At 40.1% G+C, this 18815-nt stretch overlaps 1 protein-coding gene across 1 annotated transcript in view; it reads left to right on the forward strand.

Annotated features, from left to right (window-relative positions):
- Positions 1 to 18815, forward strand: part of LOC143028636 (UPF0046 protein T07D4.2) — a 44369-nt gene that overhangs the window by 17299 nt on the left and 8255 nt on the right. The window contains exons 5-6 of the mRNA XM_076191048.1: positions 4369 to 4528; positions 17010 to 17236. Of these exons, the coding sequence (XP_076047163.1) occupies positions 4369 to 4528; positions 17010 to 17236 (387 nt within the window). The remainder of the gene's footprint in view (positions 1 to 4368; positions 4529 to 17009; positions 17237 to 18815) is intronic.

Here is an 18815-nt window from a genome sequence, read left to right on the forward strand (position 1 = left end):
AGAGTAGAGTGCCAGAGGACTGGAGGAGTGCCTGTATAGTTCCGCTTTACAAGGGAAAGGGGGACAAGTGTGAGTGTAGTAGTTTCAGAGGGAATAATTGTTGAGTGTAGTTGGGAAGGCTTATGGGAGGGTCTTGATTGAGAGGATTAGGAGAGGAACAGAGGGAATAATTGGTGAGAAACAGTGTGGGTTTAGGATAGATAGGGGTTGTGTAGATCAGATCTTTGTGGTAAGACAGGTATGTGAGAAAGCTATAGGAAAAGGTAAGGATGTTTTTTGGGCTTTTATAGATCTGGAAAAGGCTTACGACAGGGTACATAGGAAGGCACTGTGGAAGGTACTGCAGATATATGGGATAGGAGGAAAGCTGTTAAGAGCAGTCAAGTGTTTTTACGAGAATAGTAGAGCTTGTGTCAGGATTAGAAATGGAGAGAGTGAATGGTTTGAGGTAAATGTGGGACTTCGTCAAGGATGTGTTATGTCGCTCTGGCTGTTTAATCTTTACGTGGATGGGGTGGTGCGAGAGGTGAATGCAAGGGTAGTGGGTCAGGGATTGGAGAGGGTTAAAGAAAATGGAGAGAAGTGGGAGGTGAGCCAGTTGTTGTTTGCTGACATTACTGCACTTGTAGCAGGATCAGAGGAGGGATTGAGGAAGTTAGTGACAGAGTTTGAGAAGGTGTGTGAAAGAAGGAAGCTGAAGATAAATGTGGGCAAAAGTAAGGTGATGAGATGTACAAGGGGAGAGAGTGACAGTAGGCTGGAAGTGAGTGTAAAGGGTGAAAGACTGGAGGAAGTGGATAGTTTTAGATACTTGGGTGCGAATGTGGCAGGAAAGGGAGGAGTGGGGGTGGAGGTAGAATGTGGATTGAGAGAAGCATGTAAATGCCTTGGTGGATTAAAAAGTGTAATGAGAAATAAACATCTGGGAATGGATGCTAAGAGGAGATTCTATGAAGGAGTGATTGTGCCAACAGCACTGTATGGGGCAGAAACATGGAACATAAGAGAGGAATAGAGAAGGTGTTTGAATGTGAGATGAAATATCTGAGAAGTATGATAGGGGTTACTAGGCTAGATAGAGTGAGAAATGAGGAGGTGAGGAGGAGAACGGGTGGAAAGGGAGCTGGGAGATAGGTTTGATGAAAGAGTATTAGGATAGTTTGGACACATGGAAAGAATGAGTGAAGAAAGAATAGTAAAAGAAGTGTGGAAGGCAGAGGTGGAAGGAGTGAATATGAGGGGGCATCCTAGGATGAGATGGATGGATGGGGTGAAAGGGGCATTACAAAAGAGAGGAATGTCTGTGGAGGAAGGACGGGAGAGGACAGAAGATAGGGGTGAACGGAGAAGGGTTGTGTATGGATGATGCTGTGATGCATGAGGGGGAGTGGGTGGGGGATGGGGGGTGAGGAAGTATGTATGAGAAAAAATTTGATGCAGCCCGAAGGGATTTCTCCCCGTCTTCTCTTTTTCTGCATAAGGGGATGGAGAGGGGGGGGTCGCCAAAATTATGAAGCAGCCTTGCTGTGTCTTGCGACACTGCTTCTGACCCAGGGTAGTGGACAGGATGCAGGGTTGACCTGTCATTCAGGAGGTGCCAAGATGAGAGGGAGGGAGGGGAGTGGAATGTATGGGAGATGGAATGGGTGGGAGTGGTTTCTATGCATTTTTCTTTTTGGCTACCCCCCATGTAAGGAGGAAAAAGCCTTTGGTATATGTATGCATGTATTTTCCAGATATTTGGAATATACATGTGGAGAGGTGGAAGATATCTGTGAAACCCTTTATTGCTGTTATGCTTAGGTGTTATAGATGGAAGTTTGATATCTCTCCTGGGCCTTCTCCTTGAAAGTGTTTCATGTCTTTTATTGCATTTTCTACTTCTTTGTTAGAAAAGTGAGGAGTGGCTTTTGTGTTTGGGTTTGTCTTGCATATCTTTTTGGTTATGTTCCTGTTTTCTGGAATTGTGGGAGTGGAGTTTGTTTTGGAAAAGAGCTTGTTAATGATGTTGCACTGTTGTTTTGGTGATAGGATTTTTTCCTTGAGGTAGTTGAACTGCTTCATGGGTGAGGGGTGAATTTAATCCAGTTACTACCCCAGTACAGGTAAATACAATTAAGTAGCTCCAGAAAGTCTCTTCACTGGATTGGTGATTGTGGCCATTTTCCTGGGGCTGCAAGTCTCCTGCAAGAGAAAACACTGGCAACAAATATATTGTTTGACTGCTTTGTCACAATTAATCTCTCAAGAGTAATAGGGAAGAGGAAAAGGAACCATCCCTGACTGAAATAACCATTAATAATAATTAGTGCCTCAACTCTGCTTGGAAACCTGCTGCTCCACAATGACTGGCAATGGTCCTTAGGCCCCCTTGCACATCTCTCTAGGAAGATACTTTGGATCACTGTTTGTGTTGAATAAGTCGGGGTCAGTTCTTCCAACTCTGCCTTGTAGTGTTAAGAGGGGAATTGTTGCCAGTTGTCAGCTGTCCTTATGTCAAAAAGTGGAGGAAATACAGTTAGAGTTGATAGATTGGAAAAAGTACAGTGGGAAGCCACAAAACTTATTCCAAATATAAAAAATAAATCATATAAAAATCAACTAAAACATATGAATTTGTTTTCCCTAAAAAAGCGTAGAATCAAAGGTGACTTGATAGAGGCCTTTAAGATTCTAAAGGGAATTGACATCAAAAGTGACAAAAATTTTCACACTAAATGAGAATCAGACAAGAAATAATGGTCTCAAACTGTCAGGAAATAGATTTAATTTGGAAGTGGATAGAAACAACTTCGCCAACCGTATAGTTAATGAATGAAATAAACTTCCTGCAGAGGTAGTGCAATGTAGTTCAGTTCAAAGCTTTAAGATTCGTTTAAATAAACACCTAAGCAAGATGCTGTAATGCCTGCCATTTATTTTATATTATTTATTTGTTATTATTTGTATATGCAAGGGGGGACGGAGAGGGGGGGTCGCCGATTAAATGAAGCGGCCTTGCTGTGGATGTGCTGTGTCTTGCGACACTGCTTCTGACCCAGGGCAGTGGGCAGGGTGCAGGGATGACCTGTCATCCAGGAGGTGCTCAGATGAGAGGGAGGGTGGGAGGGGTGTGGAGTGTATTTAGGGATGAAATGGGTGGGAGTGTTTTTATGCCTTTCCCTTTTTGGCTACCTCCCTTGGAAGGGGGAAAAAGCCTTGGTATATGTATGTATGTTATTATTTGTCTTTTTGTTTATTATTATTTGCTTGATTTTCATTTATCATTTGTCTGTCTATTATTATTTACTATTTATGAGTTTATTATTTAACTATACCTATGCATTTATTTATTATCATTTATATTATTATAAAGGCAAAGGTGGAAGAAGTGAATATGAGGGGGCATCCTAGGATGAGATAGATGGATGGGGTAAAAGGGGCATTACAAAAGAGAGGAATGTCTGTTGAGGAAAGATGGGAGAGGACAGAAGATAGGGGTGAATGGAGAAGGGTTGTGTATGGATGATGCTGTGATGCATGAGGGGGAGTGGGTGGGGGATGGGGTGTGTGGAAGTACGTATGTATGAGAAATAATTTGACCTAGCCCGAAAGGATTTCTCCCTTTCTTCTCCTTTTCTACGTGAGGGGACGGAGAGGGAGGGGGTCGCCGAATTAATGAAGCAGCCTTGCTGTGAATGTGCTGTGTCTTGCGACACTGCTTCTGACCCAGGGCAGTGGACAGAATGCAGGGATGACTCGTCATTCAGGAGGTGCCAAGATGGGAGGGAGGGAGGAGGGTGGAGGGGAGTGGAGTATGTATGGGATGGAATAGGTGGGAGTGGTTTCTATGTTTTTTTCTTTTTGGCTACTCCCCGTGTAAGGGGGAAAAAAGCCTTGGGTATATGTATTATTATAATTTTTTTCACATCTGACCTAGTTATGGATCAAAAGATCTCCTATTGGCATGCTCCTCCTTTGTAATATTAATTCTCTCACATACATCTTTTACAACCAGCGCTTGCAGGTACTTGTCTTTAGTCCCAACAAGCTGTTACCATAGCATGAAAACAATCCACTGCTCTTCATTTTTTTTTAATGTCCTTGATGATGTAAATTTCAAAATTATGCCCAGACATGATGAAATACTTTTAAGTGTAATTGAAGATTTTAAACTCTTTCAGCCTAGTGCCTTCTTTATCATTTTGTTCTGGCAGATATAACACTAACTTGTTCACATGAGTGGGAGCCTCTGACCTGGCTGAGTAAAATTTTCTAGTGATCCTTCATTTGTATTATTATTTTTTCTGATGAAGGGGCACTTAAAGACTGAAAAGGCTTCACATTTTATGAGATTGCTTATGTGGATAAAATATATCTTTTCTGAAGGTAGCAGTGGTTTGATTAACGAGATACCGGATCTAGGGATTGCACGGGAGGAGCTCAAAGCTGCAGTGGCAACTGATACTTCAGGAGTGATCACCAATGCTGTTTACTTGCAGGACAAAGCTCATAATATCTGTGGAATAAAACTTTATGGAACACCATGGTAAGATGAGCAATAGTATTGGTATTCTTGTAGTAAGGGTAATGGGACATCAAATATAAGTTTTTTTTTTTTTTTTTTTACATATTTCAGAGAGTGGCAAAAAAGGTTGAAAAATAAGTACACACATATACTTTTTCACCCCTTACCAGGGAGGTAGCCAAAATAAAGAAACATAATTCCACTCCCACCTATTTCATCCCTACCCATTTCACTCCCATTCATCACCTCTCCCTCCCCCTCATCTTGGCTCCTCATGAATGATGGGTTATCCCTGCATCTTGTCCATTGCCTTGGGTCAGAAGTAATGCAGCAAGACACAGCACACATCAAGGCTGTTTCATTTAATCGGCACCCTCCCCCCTTTTGTCCCCTCATGCAGAAACATTGAAAACAGAGAAATTCCTTCAGGCTGTGTCAAAATATCATTCACACATAACCACTCCTTAACAACTTCAGTATGACTCAAATTCTTGCACGCAGCATCGGCTGCCATTTGTAATTTGCATCACACTACTATGCATTCTGAAATATAAAATCACTGCTGCATTACTCATTCTCTTTTACTCTAAGTAATAATAAACACAGAGAATGTAATCAAACCAGTTTACAGAATCTGGGGGTAACTCTTGTACATACATATACCCAAGGCTTTTTTCCCCCTTACAAGGGAGGTAGCCAAAAAACAAAGGCATAAAAACCACTCCCACCCATTCCATCCCTAACATACTCCACTCCCCTCCACCCTCCTCCCTCCCTTTCATCTTGGCACCTCCTGGATGACGGGTCATTAGTGCATCCTGTCCACTGCACTGAGTCTGAAGCAGTGTCACAAGACACAGCAAGGTCATTTCATTAAATCAATGACCCCCCTCTCTGTTCCCTCATGCAGAAAATGAGAAGACAGGGAGAAATCCCTTTGGGCTGCGTCAATTTGTTTCTCACACATACTCCCTCACCTCCCATCCCCCACCCATTCCACCTTATGCATCACAGCATCTCCATTTACCCCTATCTTCTGTCCTCTCCCATCCTTCCTCAACTGACATTCCCCTCTTACCCAATGCCCCATTTTACCTTTCCATCCATCTCATCCTAGGTCGACTCCTCATGTTTACTCCTTCTACCTCTGCCTTCCACACCTCTTTTACTAGTCTTTCTTCACTCATTCTTTCCATGTGTCCAAACCATCCCAATACTCTTTCATCCAGCCTATTTCCCAATTTCCTTTCCACCCCCATTCTCCTCCTCACCTCCACATTTCTCACTCTATCCAGCCTAGTAACCCCTGTCATACTTCTCAGGCACCTCATCTCAAACAAGAAACAGTGAATGCTAGAACTATACATGATTTTAAGAACAAACTGGACGTGAAGAAATACGAAAACGGTTCACTATGAGCATAGCCCTTGTCCCGTAAAATACAACTAGGTAAATACAAAAATATTGAAGAAAGTAAGAAGAGAAGAGGACTGTGATTCATTACAATCAGACCTTGATAAAATCTGGAAATGGACTCAAAGGTGGGAAGCGAACTTCAATATTAAGAAGTGTAGCATAATGGAGTTTGGAAAAAGTAAAAACAGAATTTCAAAAAATTATAAAATTGGTGAAGAAGAAATCAAGAAAGTGCACTCAGAAAGGGACTTTAGAGTAATAATCAGCAAAGACATGACACCGGATAAACATATAAACAAAAGTTGGAGAAACCTTCAACCTATTAACCCCTTCCATACGGTGCCGCACACGTAGGCGTCATGGGGAGCGAGTGTATTCGCGAGGCTGCCATATCGGCGTCTTAATTATATTTATTGTAGTCGCCCCTCCATAATGACATTCTTTCTAATTCTTTTGTAATCGCATTTTCTATGGTTATCAAAATTCACGGGTGAAGAGAGAACGATCGATATAAGCGGTGACTATATTTTATGATGCGAGTATTATTATGACACATCGTACGGCTGGCATTGGCTGCTGCCACCGAGATCCAAGTCCATGATGTCTACGTGTGCGGCACCGTATGGAAGGGGTTAAGGTCAATTGACATTTGATTACTTGAATGAAGAAATGATTAAAAAAATATTAGATACATTGATTAGACCAAAACTGGAATATGCAGTGACACTATGGACACCCAGTACTAAAAAGAATATAAGGTAACTAGAAAGAATACAGAGAGCAATGACAAAGTTGGCACCAGCTCTTTCTAAATTAACATATGAACAAAGATTATCGAATTGGAACTACCAACACTGGAGCAGAGGAGAGAAAGAGGTGATCTACTGACTATATTTAGAATCATGAAAGGAATGGAAGTCCTTGATAGGAATGATTTACTAAAAAATGACACTGGGAAAACAAGAGGTCATGAAAAGAAACTCAAAAATGATAACTATAGAAGAGATTGGAAAAAGAATAGCTTCCCACACAGAGTGCTGGATATCTGGAATAACTTAGATAAAGAAACAGTGTGCAAAAACTATTGAAGATTTTAAGAAAAAACTTGATGTTGAAAGATACAAAGACGGGTCACTACAAGCATAGCTCCCTTCCTGTGTAATACAACTAGGTAAATATATTCAAACTCCTCGCTTCCTCCCTTATGTTCCATGTTTCTTCCCCATACAGTGCTGTTGGCACAACCACTTCATACAATTTCCTCATAGCACCCATTCCCAAATGTCTGTTTCTTATTATACTTTTTAATCCCCCAAGGTATTTACTCATTTCTCTCAATCTAAATTCTACCTCCACTCCTCCCTTCCCTGCCACATTCGCACCAAAGTATCTAAAACTATCCACTTCCTCCAGTCTCTCTCCCTTAATATTCACTTCCAGTCTGCTACCACTTTCTCCCCTTGTACATCTCATCACCTTTTACCCACATTTATCTTCAACTTCCTTCTTTCGCACACCTTCCCAAACTCTGTCACTAACTTCCTCAATCCCTCCTCTGATCCTGCTACAAGCACAGTGTCGTCTGCAAACAACAGCTGGCTTATCTCCCACTTTTCTCCATTTTCTTTAACCATCTCCAATCTCTGACCCACTACCCTTGCATTTACCTCTCTCACCACCCCATCCATTTATAAATTGAACAGCCAGGGCGACATAACACATCCCTGACGAAGTCCCACCTTTACCTCAGATCACTCACTCTCTCCATTTCTAATCCTAACATATGCTCTACTACTCTCATAAAAACTCTTGACTACTCTTAACCTCTTCACTCCGGGACTTAAATCTCGCAGGCAGCAGCCAATGCCAGCCGTACGACGTGTCGTAATAATACTCGCATCATAAAATATAGTCACCGCTTATATCGATCATTCTCTCTTTCACCCGTGAATTTTGAAAACCATAGAGAATATGATTAAGGGCATATTAGGGAGAATGTTAAAACTCAGGGGCGACTACAATAAATATAATCAAGACGCCGATATGGCAGCGTCGCGAATCCACTTGCTCCTCATGATGCCTACGTGTGCGGCACCGTATGGTAGGGGTTAAAAGCTTTCCTCCTATCCCATATATTTGTAAAACTTCCCATAGTGCCTTCCTGTCTACCCTGTCATAAGCCTTTTCCAGATCCATAAAAGCCCAAAAAACATCCTCACTTTTGGATCACATGAAGAATCGTCACCCCAGACTTTAACAGGATGACAATTCTTCATGTGGGCTCTCCTAGGGTGACAATTCTTCATGCGGGCCATCCTGGGTTTACGATTCTTCATTTGTATAAGTTGACGACAGTAAGCATAACCCTCATTCAACCTAACCTAATCTTTATTCCACTGTTGATATTTGGCATATGGGGTGACAGTTCTTCAGGTGGGATCTCATGGGTGACATTTCTTCATGTATTTACCTAGTTTACCTAGTTGTATTTTACAGGACGAGAGCTATGCTCGTAGTGACCCATTTTTGTATCTCTCCACATCCAGTTATTCTTAAAATCATGTATAATTTTGGCTCTCGCTGTTTCTCTGTTTAGTTTGTTCCAGACATCAATCACTGTGGGAAGCTATTCTTTTTCAGGTCTCTTCTGTAACTGTCCTTCTTTAGTTTCTTTTTTTGTCCTCCCGTTTCTCTTCTGTCCCATTTTAATAAGTCATCTCTATCGAGAATTTCCATCCCTTTTATAATTCTGAAAATGGTAAACAAATCACCTTTCTCTTTTCTGTTCCAGTGTAGACAGATGTAATTTCTCCAATCTTTGTTCGTATGTCAGATTTGACAGTGTAGGAGCCATTTTTGTCACTGCTCTTTCTAATTTTCTTATGTTCTTCTTTGTGCTAGGTTCCCACATTGTTGCAGCATATTCTAGTTTAGGTCTTATCAGTGTAACCACTATTTTTTCAGCCATATCCTCATCCATGTAGTATAAGGCCACTTTCATTGATCTTAATATGTTAAAAGTCTCTCCAAATAATTTATTGACATGTTTATCAGGTGTCAAGTCACTTAAGATGATTACTTTCAAGTCCCTTTCTGAATTGACTTTTTTGACTTCCTTGTTTCCAATTTTGTATTGACCTGATACTCTATTTTTGCTTTTTCCAAATTCCATTATGCTACATTTCTTAATGTTGAAGTTTGTCTCACATCTCTGACTCCATTCCCATATTTTGTCTAGGTCTTCTTGTAGTGATCTACAATTTTCTTCTGTTCTTACCCTCTATAGTAATTTGGTATTGTCAGCAAAGAAGTTCAAGTAACAATTTACTCCCTCATCCATATCATTTATATATATGGCAAACATTAAAGGAGCCAATACAGAGCCTTGCAGGACGCCACTCTTCACATCTTCCCAGTTCGAATTTTTGTCTCCAAGTACCACTCATTTTTCTCCCTATTAAGAAATCCTTCATCCATTCTAGCAGCTTGCCTTGTATTCCTATTGTTTCTGGGCATTCTGGGGTGACAATTCTTCATGTGCCCCTTACTTTTTCCTATAGTGTTCTCACATATCTGTCTTACCACAAAAATCTGATCTATGCAACTCCTACCTGTCCTAAACCCACACTGTTCCTCACCAATTACTCCCTCTGTTCCTCTCCTAATCCTCTCAATCAAAACCCTCCCATAAGCCTTCCTAACTACACTTAACAAGCTGATCTCTCTGAAACTACTAGTCACACTTGTCCCCTTTTCCATTGTAAAGTGGAACTCTACAGGCACTCCTCCAGTCCTCTGGCACTTTACTCTCTCTTAAACATTAAATAATCTCACCAGCCAGTTCACCATCACCGTACCTCCTTTTTTCAGACATTCTGCATAACATCCCTCCAACCCAGGTGCCTTACCTGCTCTCATCTTAACAACTGCTTTCACTTCATCTTTCCTTATTTCTCCTCCATTTTCCTCACTCATCACTGTCATTTTCTTAGTGCTTCCCACTGCAACTACCTTTCCCTCCCTATCCTCCTTCACATTTACCAACTCCCTAAATTACTTTGCCCATCTTCTTACTGCCTTTTCCATTATCATATCTCCATCTGCACCTTTTACATTTTCTTCTCTACTTGATTTGCCTCCTCTTCCTCTCTTAATTTCTTTCCAAAATATCTTTTTATTACTTTCAAAATTTTCTGTCATACTCTTACCCCATTTCACATCTCTCCTGTTTGCCTCCTTTATCTTATGCTATACTTCTCTTTTCTTTGTACCTCTCATATGATTCCCTTGTCCTATTTTGTAACCAATCTGTGAAAGCTCACTTCTTCTCTTCTACAACCATATTTGCTTCCTCATCCCACCACTCACTACCCTTCCTTCTATTTCCTCCCATCCTTCTTGTTCCACACACCATCTTTGCACACCTTATGACTCCCTCCTTGAACCATTCCCATTCCTCCTCCACTCCTAGTTCTACTCTATCCTTCATTCCCTCCCACTCCTCTCTCAGCTTCTTATACTCCTTTCTTTCTCATTCAAGCAGTTCACTCTAAGTACCTCCCTGCCTTTTGTCCTTTTCCTCTTTCTCCATCCATCCTCCACTTTCAGCTTACCTTCCACCAGAAAATTATCTGGTAATCCCCCACTCTCTCCTCTTAGAACATGTACATCCAAAACTCTTCCTACTATACTCATGGTAACCACTATATAGTCCATTAATACACTATATACCACCCTTCCATCCACCACTCTCTCCCATGTGTACTTATGCTTGACTTTCTTCATAAACACTGTATTTGCTATCATCAACTCTCAAGGCACATCTCCACCATCAACTCTCCACTATGATTTTTTCCTAGAACTCCACCTTCCCAACCACTCCATCTATTGGTTCATTTCCTACCCTAGAATTAAGGTTTCCCAATACCACTACATTGACATTTCTACCTAATCCCTCTATGCACTCATTTAAATCCATCCAAAATGCCTACCTTTCTGTATCTTTCTACCTACCCAACTGATTCCAAATATAGAAAATAAATCATACGAAAATCGACTAAAACATATGAATCTGTTTTCCCTAAAAAAGTGTAGACTCAGAGGTGATTTGATACAGGTCTTAAAGATTCTAAAGGGAATTGACATCAAAAGTGACAAAATTTTCACATTGAATGAGAATCAGACAAGAAACAATGGTCTCAAACTGTCCGGAAATAGATTCAATTTGGAAGTAGGTAGAAACAACTTTGCCAACTGTGTAGTTAATGAATGGAATAAACTTCCTGCACAGGTAGTGCAATGTAGTTCAGTTCGAAGCTTTAAGAATCATTTAGATAAACACCTAAGCAAGATGCTGTAATGATTATAATTTATTTTATATTATTTGTTTTTGTTTTGTTATCATTTGTCTGTTTGATTTTCATTTATTATTAGTTATATGTCAATTTATTATTATTTACTATTTACCTGTTTTGTTTATTATTTAACTATACCTATGCATTTATGTATTTTATTTGTTATTTACATTATTATAGTTATTATTTATTATTTTAATTTTTTTTTTTTTTCGCATCCGACCTATGGACCAAAAGGTCTCCTGTCGGCATGCTCCGCCTTTGTAATCCTCTTCTCACTACCAGGCCAATGTGTACTTACAAAAACTCACATCTTCCTTCCTAGTTTCACCATCATCCATATCAACCTTGAAGAGCTGCCCAGGATGTAACACTGCACCCCATACCATACAACACATAATGGAAGACTGCATTATACACAATCATGCATGCAAACAACACAACATACACTCTATAAAGGATTTGTGGGAAAACCCAGTTTCGGCAGTGGCATTCCTTGGGGAGACGGGACTGCTCGGACAGACAGTCTAGGGAACGACAACAACAACAACCTTGAAGAAACCTCTTTACACTCCACTACATGCTTACTTATCTCTTCACTTACTAGTATAGCCACCCCTTCTCTCCTCATCCTCTCTTCACTCCTGAGAACCTCCCAACTACACTCCGAAAATTACACTCGCCCCTCCTTCTCAACTTAGTTTCACTCAATGCCAACACATCCATCTTTCTTTTCACAAATATAATGCCTATCTCTTCCCTTTTAATGTGTGTGGATGTGGTACAGGTGAGAATAAAAGACCCAAATCTTAGGGTACTGGTAGGAAAACTCCTAAACCCTTTCATGCCTTTACTTTTTTAGGAATGTCCCCTGTGGGGCTACAGGGAGAAGGATGCCTATTTCTAATCCCTGTCCCAGTTTTGTTGCCTCTTATGACTCAAGTGGGAAGACTTGGTGGCAGTCTTCCTTCCCACCACCACAGGGGGGAACTACAAAAAATATATAATCAAGATGCCGAATTCGGCACCCTCATTGTATCCACTCACACCTCATGACACCTATGTAGGTGTCATCGTACAGAAGTGGTTAACCCCCCTTATCCCCCACCCACTCCCTACCATGCATCACAGTATCATCCATACACAGACATTCTCCACTCACCCCTATCTTCTGTTTTCTCCCTTCCTTCTTCAACAGACATCTCCCTCTTGCTCAAAGCCACTTTCACCCCATCCATCCATCTTATCCTCGGGCACCCCCTCATATTCAATCCATCTACCGTATTTTTCTGACCATAAGGCGCGGGCAAAATCCTTAAAATCGGCCAAAATTGGGTGGTGCGCCTTATGTGTGGCTTCATTGCAAAAAAAAATGCCTTGGACAGTGTCAAACTATTTTCACACGTTTTGTAGCTAGCCTGCCAACGGCGACAGTGCATAGGCCTAGCAAAAGTTACAACCAAGTTATAACCATAATGCATGTATCTTGACAAAAAAAAACAATAATAATAAAAAATAAATAAATAAATACAGGTAGTCGTCGATTTACGACCGAGTTCGGTTCCGACAGACAGGTCGTAAGTCGATCTGGACGCAAGTCGGACTTTATATATATACAGTATATACTACCCTTTAAATATTATTTTTGTTACTGTATACATGTATATTCTATATTATATATAGCATACTGAAATAATCTTAGCATTGAACTATGTTGTATAGTATTTTTTAAACCTTTTTTATAATTTTATCTGATTTTCTTTGGGAAACGTAACCTAGGCCTAAGCATACTGAATAAAATCCTATCATCTCTGACCTATGATATTTAATACTGTATTTTTTAACATTTTTATTATTCTATCATCAGACTTTCTTTAGGAAACGTATGCATACTGAATGAAATCTTATCATCTTTGAGCTACGTTGTTTAATATTCATTATTCTTTTTATAATTGTCGTTAGGAAACGTAGCCTAGGCCTACGCATACTGAATAAAGTCCTGTCATCTTTGACCTACAAATACTTTTTTGTTGGTTAAATTAAAATCATTCTACTGTATAGTTTACATCTTATTAATTGCAAAACATTAAAAATACTAAATGCAAGGCAAAATTAGGAAAAAAATGATTTCAAAACACATTGAAATTATTTTTGTTTACGTACTGTACCGAAAATATTGTTATCGACAACAGACTAGGCTTAAACAAAGTTTACTGTTACGTTTTATTAATTGCAAAACATAAAAATACATAATGCAAGGCAAAATTAGGAAAAAATATTTCAAAACATTTGTTTCGTTTACGTACTATACCGAAAATATTGCAAAACATAAAAATTTAAAATATAATATGCTGTACCGAACATATTGTTATCGACAACAGACTAGGCATAAAAAAGTTTTACTGTTACATTTTATTAATTGCAAAACATATTAAAATATAAAATCCAAGGCAAAATTGAGATCCTCTCTTTGTCTTTTAAAATTATCGACACTGTAGAATGTGATAACTGAAGTTCACGTGCTATCACATTAACTTTCTTCCCTCCTTCATAATGTTTTATCACTTTCATTTTCGTGTCAAGATCAATAACCTTTCTTTGTTTCTTGGCAGGCTTGGAAATATCGAAAGATAATTTTCTTTTAGACATCGTCATGGGGGTTTGAAGCAAAAAATTCAAAGATATAATCCTTGTCATGAATGAAGTCAGAAATACCACATGCTCCTGAATGAGAGGGAAGCTGACACTGCCGGTAACCTGCCAAAACTATCGTACTCGCGTCTCGCGGCGTGCAAAGTACTGCACTGCCAGGCATAACATTGCAATTCTATTACTCTATTAAATGTTAAATATTATTGCACTATCTCGTGGTCGTAAAGTCGATCAGTCGTAAGTCGCATAGGTCGTAAGTCGACGACTACCTGTAAATGCAAAAACTTCGACAGTTTTCGAGTCCATGCCACCGCATTCATTCACACTATCATGGCTATGACATGATAGCGTCCACAACAAAGACAGCCATTTTGCATTGGTCTAGTCTTGCTCCACTTAGACTGTAGTCATTTAGGTATTTTTTTCAGTTTCGACCATGGGCGCAATATAGCAATAGAAAATTAATTTTTAATTTTGTAAATTAAAATGTATCAACGTAATATGCAAATTTGTGGCCGGAAATGAAAAAAAAAAAAAAAAAATACCTTGCTACAAGCAAATATGCTAATGAACGAAGTCGGTAGAATAAGAACTTTGTATACCCCGCAAGCTGAGAGAGTGGTTGAAAAGCCCACCTACGTCTATCACAACGACGACGAGTTGGATGACATTTAATTTGCAGTTAACGATTTATTAAACACAGGTTAGGTTAGACGAATTTATCACCCTTTCATTTCTTCGACGTCGGCATCTATCATAACAAACTTGGCGTACCATTCGTCCGACAAGACTTCGTTACTTCCGAAATCTGTTTTAGTACCTTTTTTGTTTTTTATTTCCGCTCACAAAATTGCATATTACGTTGATACATTATAATTGACAAAATTAATAATTAATTTTCTATTGCTATATTGCGCCCATGGTCGAAACTAAAAACTTGCCTTCATTTGTAATCTTGTGTTTTTAAGTGAATAGAGAATTCCGGGAATAAAAGTGCTAATGTTGGTTTTATTCCCCACAATTCCCGTAACGTGTTTATATTGTTTTTAGGGGTAGTGGTAGGGCAGACCGTCCATGGAGGTGGTCTGATTTCACTGACCAGAGTAAAAAAAATATGTCATTTATTTTTGTAATATTGCTAAATCCCAACAGATTTTTCTCATTCAACAATGAAAATGTTCAGTTCTGAATGCACTCACATATGCATGATTATCCGATAACGAAACCAGCTGCGCCTTATGGTCAGGTGCGCCTTATGTAAGGACGGGGAATAGAAAATTGTGGGTGCGACTTATGGTACGAAGCGCCTCATGGTCCGAAAAATATGGTACCTCTGCCTTCCACACTTCTTTTACTAATCTTTCTTCACTCAATTAGTAAACAAATGAAATAACTGCAGAAGTCTGCACAGGAAAAAAGAAAATTGACAGTCAATGAAGGTGGCATCTGTAATTTTAAGAGAGAGGGAGGGAGCCATTTTTCTCAACTCCTGAAGGAGAATGTATGTACTAAAGGCTTTTACCTCCCTATAAAGAGGATGGCAGTGTTATGGGGGAAAATGCTGGAAGAAGGATTCCCAATCCCCTCTCTCCATCTCTCCTTTAGTCACCTTTTTATAGGAATACAGTGGTTGGATTTTTATCTCTCATCTTGATAGCATGAGGAAAGAGGTGGAGTCCTAGGAGTGGTAAAGGAGTGGTTTAAGAACAAGAAATAAGGGATAGTATGTATATGTCTGCTGTAGATTGTCTGATTGCTATCTGGTGGAAGGGAAGTAGAGAAAAAAGAAAAAGATGTAGAGAGTAAGTTGAGCAAGAAAGTGAGCAAGTTTGAATGAGAAGAAAATACTAAGTGAAGTTGAAAACAATATGGTATGTCTATCTTTCAATATCCAAAGGGGCTTTTTCTCTCTTATAAGGGAGGTAGCCGGTCAAGTCAACCCATCCATCACTCACTTGTTTCCCTTTTATCTCATCGCCTCATTTGTCACAGAAATGCCTAGTGTAGGCCTTATGATTGCTTGCAGTCTCCTTCATTCTTATGTTCTTTGTAGGGTCATCCCTGTCCCTCACCCACTGCCTAGAATGTGGTATGTAATGAAAGATTAAAGTGGAAATGGGAATAACAAAGAATAGATATGACAAGGCTATAGAAAAGAGGAGATATAAAGTACATGGAAAGAGATGAAAACTGGTAGAGCACCTTGGTTAGATGGTTGTCATGTGAAATAGCTGAGGAAAGGAATAGTTATAGTGGAATGGTTGCCAAGATTGTTTATTGTGTGTTTAAGGATAAGTATGTTGAAGTGCACATACAATTCTAGTACACAAGGGAAAAGAGGACGAGTATGAGTGTAGTTTTAGAGGGATCAGTCTATTAAATGTAGTTTGTAAAATGTGTAGGAGAGAATTAATAGAATTAGGAGGGAAACAGGGAGTACTTGAGGAAGAGCAGTGTGGTTTTAGGAGAGGAGGGTTTATAAATCAAAATTTTTGTAATGAGACATAAGAGAAATTTTTAGCTAAGGATGATAATGTGTTTTGGGATTTCATAGGTTTTGAGAAGATGTACTGCAGGGTTGACTGAAATGTATTATGGAGTGTAGAAAGTCTGTTGAGGTGAAGGTGAGGTTGTCCCAGGATTGTGGTGTCAATATAGTTGTCAAATTTGCATGTGGATGGGGTGGTCAATTAATCCATCAATCCATTGCCACAGGTCTCTTTTACAGGAGATCCACAGCTCCCAGATAGTTGGCAACAGCCATTCGATTGGGCCACAGTTCTCTCAGGGAAGAGATATTGTGTTGTCTGGGAATGATCCAGGGTAATCCAGGATGAGGTGTTGGGTGTCTTCTGTGTAGTGATTCCTTTACTCCCACTCCTCCATTCCCTGCTGCATGTGACCATAAATACCTAAAACTCTCCACTTCTAGCCTCACCTTTGTAAAAGAAAATAGAAGCAAGAGAAGTAATTATATAGACCACCAGAATTAATATTTAATATCAGTGATAAAATTTAATCTTTACCTTTTCTAATAAATCTAGTTTAAATTGGAATCAGAACCTGTGTCTCTACCTCAGGCAACCAGAGTACTGCAATTGGGCCTTCAACCTTCCACGGGGAAAAGCTTGTTTAGAAAAGTGGGAAGCCATTCCTGATGATACAGATGTCCTGATCACCCACTCCCCACCCATTGGACATGGTGATTTATGTTGTACAGGAGTCAGAGCAGGATGTGTTGAACTTCTCTCAACAGTTCAACAGCGTGTCAAGCCCAAGTACCATGTTTTTGGACACATCCATGAAGGTAGGTAATGAAGAGAGGTTGTATGGGATAAAGGGAAGCCTGTTCAGGGCAGTCAAAAGTTTGTACATGAGTAGTAGAGCTTGTGAAAGGGCAGAGAAGGAAGAGAGTGAGCAGCTTGAGGTGAAGGTGGGGCTGTGCCAGATTCATGTAATGTTACCATGGTTGTTCAATATTGAAATGGATGGGGTGGTATGGGAGGTAAATTCAAGGGAGATAGGCCTAGCACTCTTGCTTTCCCCCTCTTACCACCCCATCAATCTACACATTGAAGAATCATGGAGAACCCACACACCCCTGATGTAACCCAGCATTTACTTCAAATAATTCACCCTTTTTCCTGACTTTCATGCATGGTGTACTACAAGTCCCATCAGTGATCAAAAGTCATTACCATTTGCTAAATCTGTCTGTATACCAAAAGGCCTCTTCCTTTCAAAGGAGGTAGCCAACCAAAGAGTGTTCCCACCCTCTACCCATTAATTTTTCCTTTAACTGAGCTCCTTGCAGAGTTAATTTATTTTTCACACATACTCCCTCACTGCCCATCCCCTGCCCACTCCCCCTCATGCATCACATCACTACTCCATACACAACCATTCTCCCATCCTTCTTCAACAGACATTCCCCTCTTGTCTAATGTCCCTTTTACCCCATCCATCCATCTCATCCTTGGTCACCCCCCCCCCTCATATTCACTCCTTCCACCTCTGCCTTCCACACTTCTTTTACTAATCTTTCTTCACTCATTCTTTCCATGTGTTCAAACCATCCCAACTCCCCTTCCACACCCGTTTTCCTCCTCATCTCATTTCTCACTCTATTCAACTTAGTAACCCTTATCATACGTCTCATGCACTTCATCCCAAATACATTCAAACTCCTCTTTTCCTCTCTTATGTTCTATGTTTCTGCCCCATTTAGTGCTGTCAGCACAATCACTTCTTCCTACAATCTCCTCTTAGCATCCATTTCTAAATGTCTATTTCTCAATACACTTTTTAATCCCCCAAGGCATTTACTCGCTTCTCTCAATCTACATTCTACCTCCATCTCCAATCCCTTTCCCGCCACATTTGCACCCAAGTATCTAAAATTATCCACTTCTTCCAGTCTCTCTCTGTTAATACTCACCTCCAGTCTGCTGCCACTTTCTCCCTCTATACATCTCATCACCTTACTTTTACCCACATTTATCTCCAACTTACTTTTTTCGAACACCTTCCCAAACTCTGTCACTAACTTCCTCAATACTCATACATACATACATATACCAAAGGCATTTCCCCCCTTATCAGAGAGGTAGCCAAAAAATGAAGGCATAAAAACCACTCCCACCCATTCCATCACCAACATACTCCACTCCCCTCTACCCTCTTCCCTCCATCTTATCTTGGCACCTCCTGGATGACGGGTCATTCCTGCATCTTGGCCACTGCCCTGGGTCAGAAGCAGTGTCGCAAATTACAGCACATCCACAGCAAGGCCCCTTCATTAAATTGGCGACCCCCCCTCTGTCCCCTCATGCAGAAAAGGAGGGGACAGAGGCTGTGTCAATTTATTTCTCATACATACTCCATCA

This window comes from Oratosquilla oratoria, chromosome 9 (assembly GCF_046742065.1).
Source record: "Oratosquilla oratoria isolate Oo_2021 chromosome 9, ASM4674206v1, whole genome shotgun sequence".
Classification (NCBI taxonomy): Eukaryota; Metazoa; Arthropoda; class Malacostraca; order Stomatopoda; family Squillidae; genus Oratosquilla; species Oratosquilla oratoria.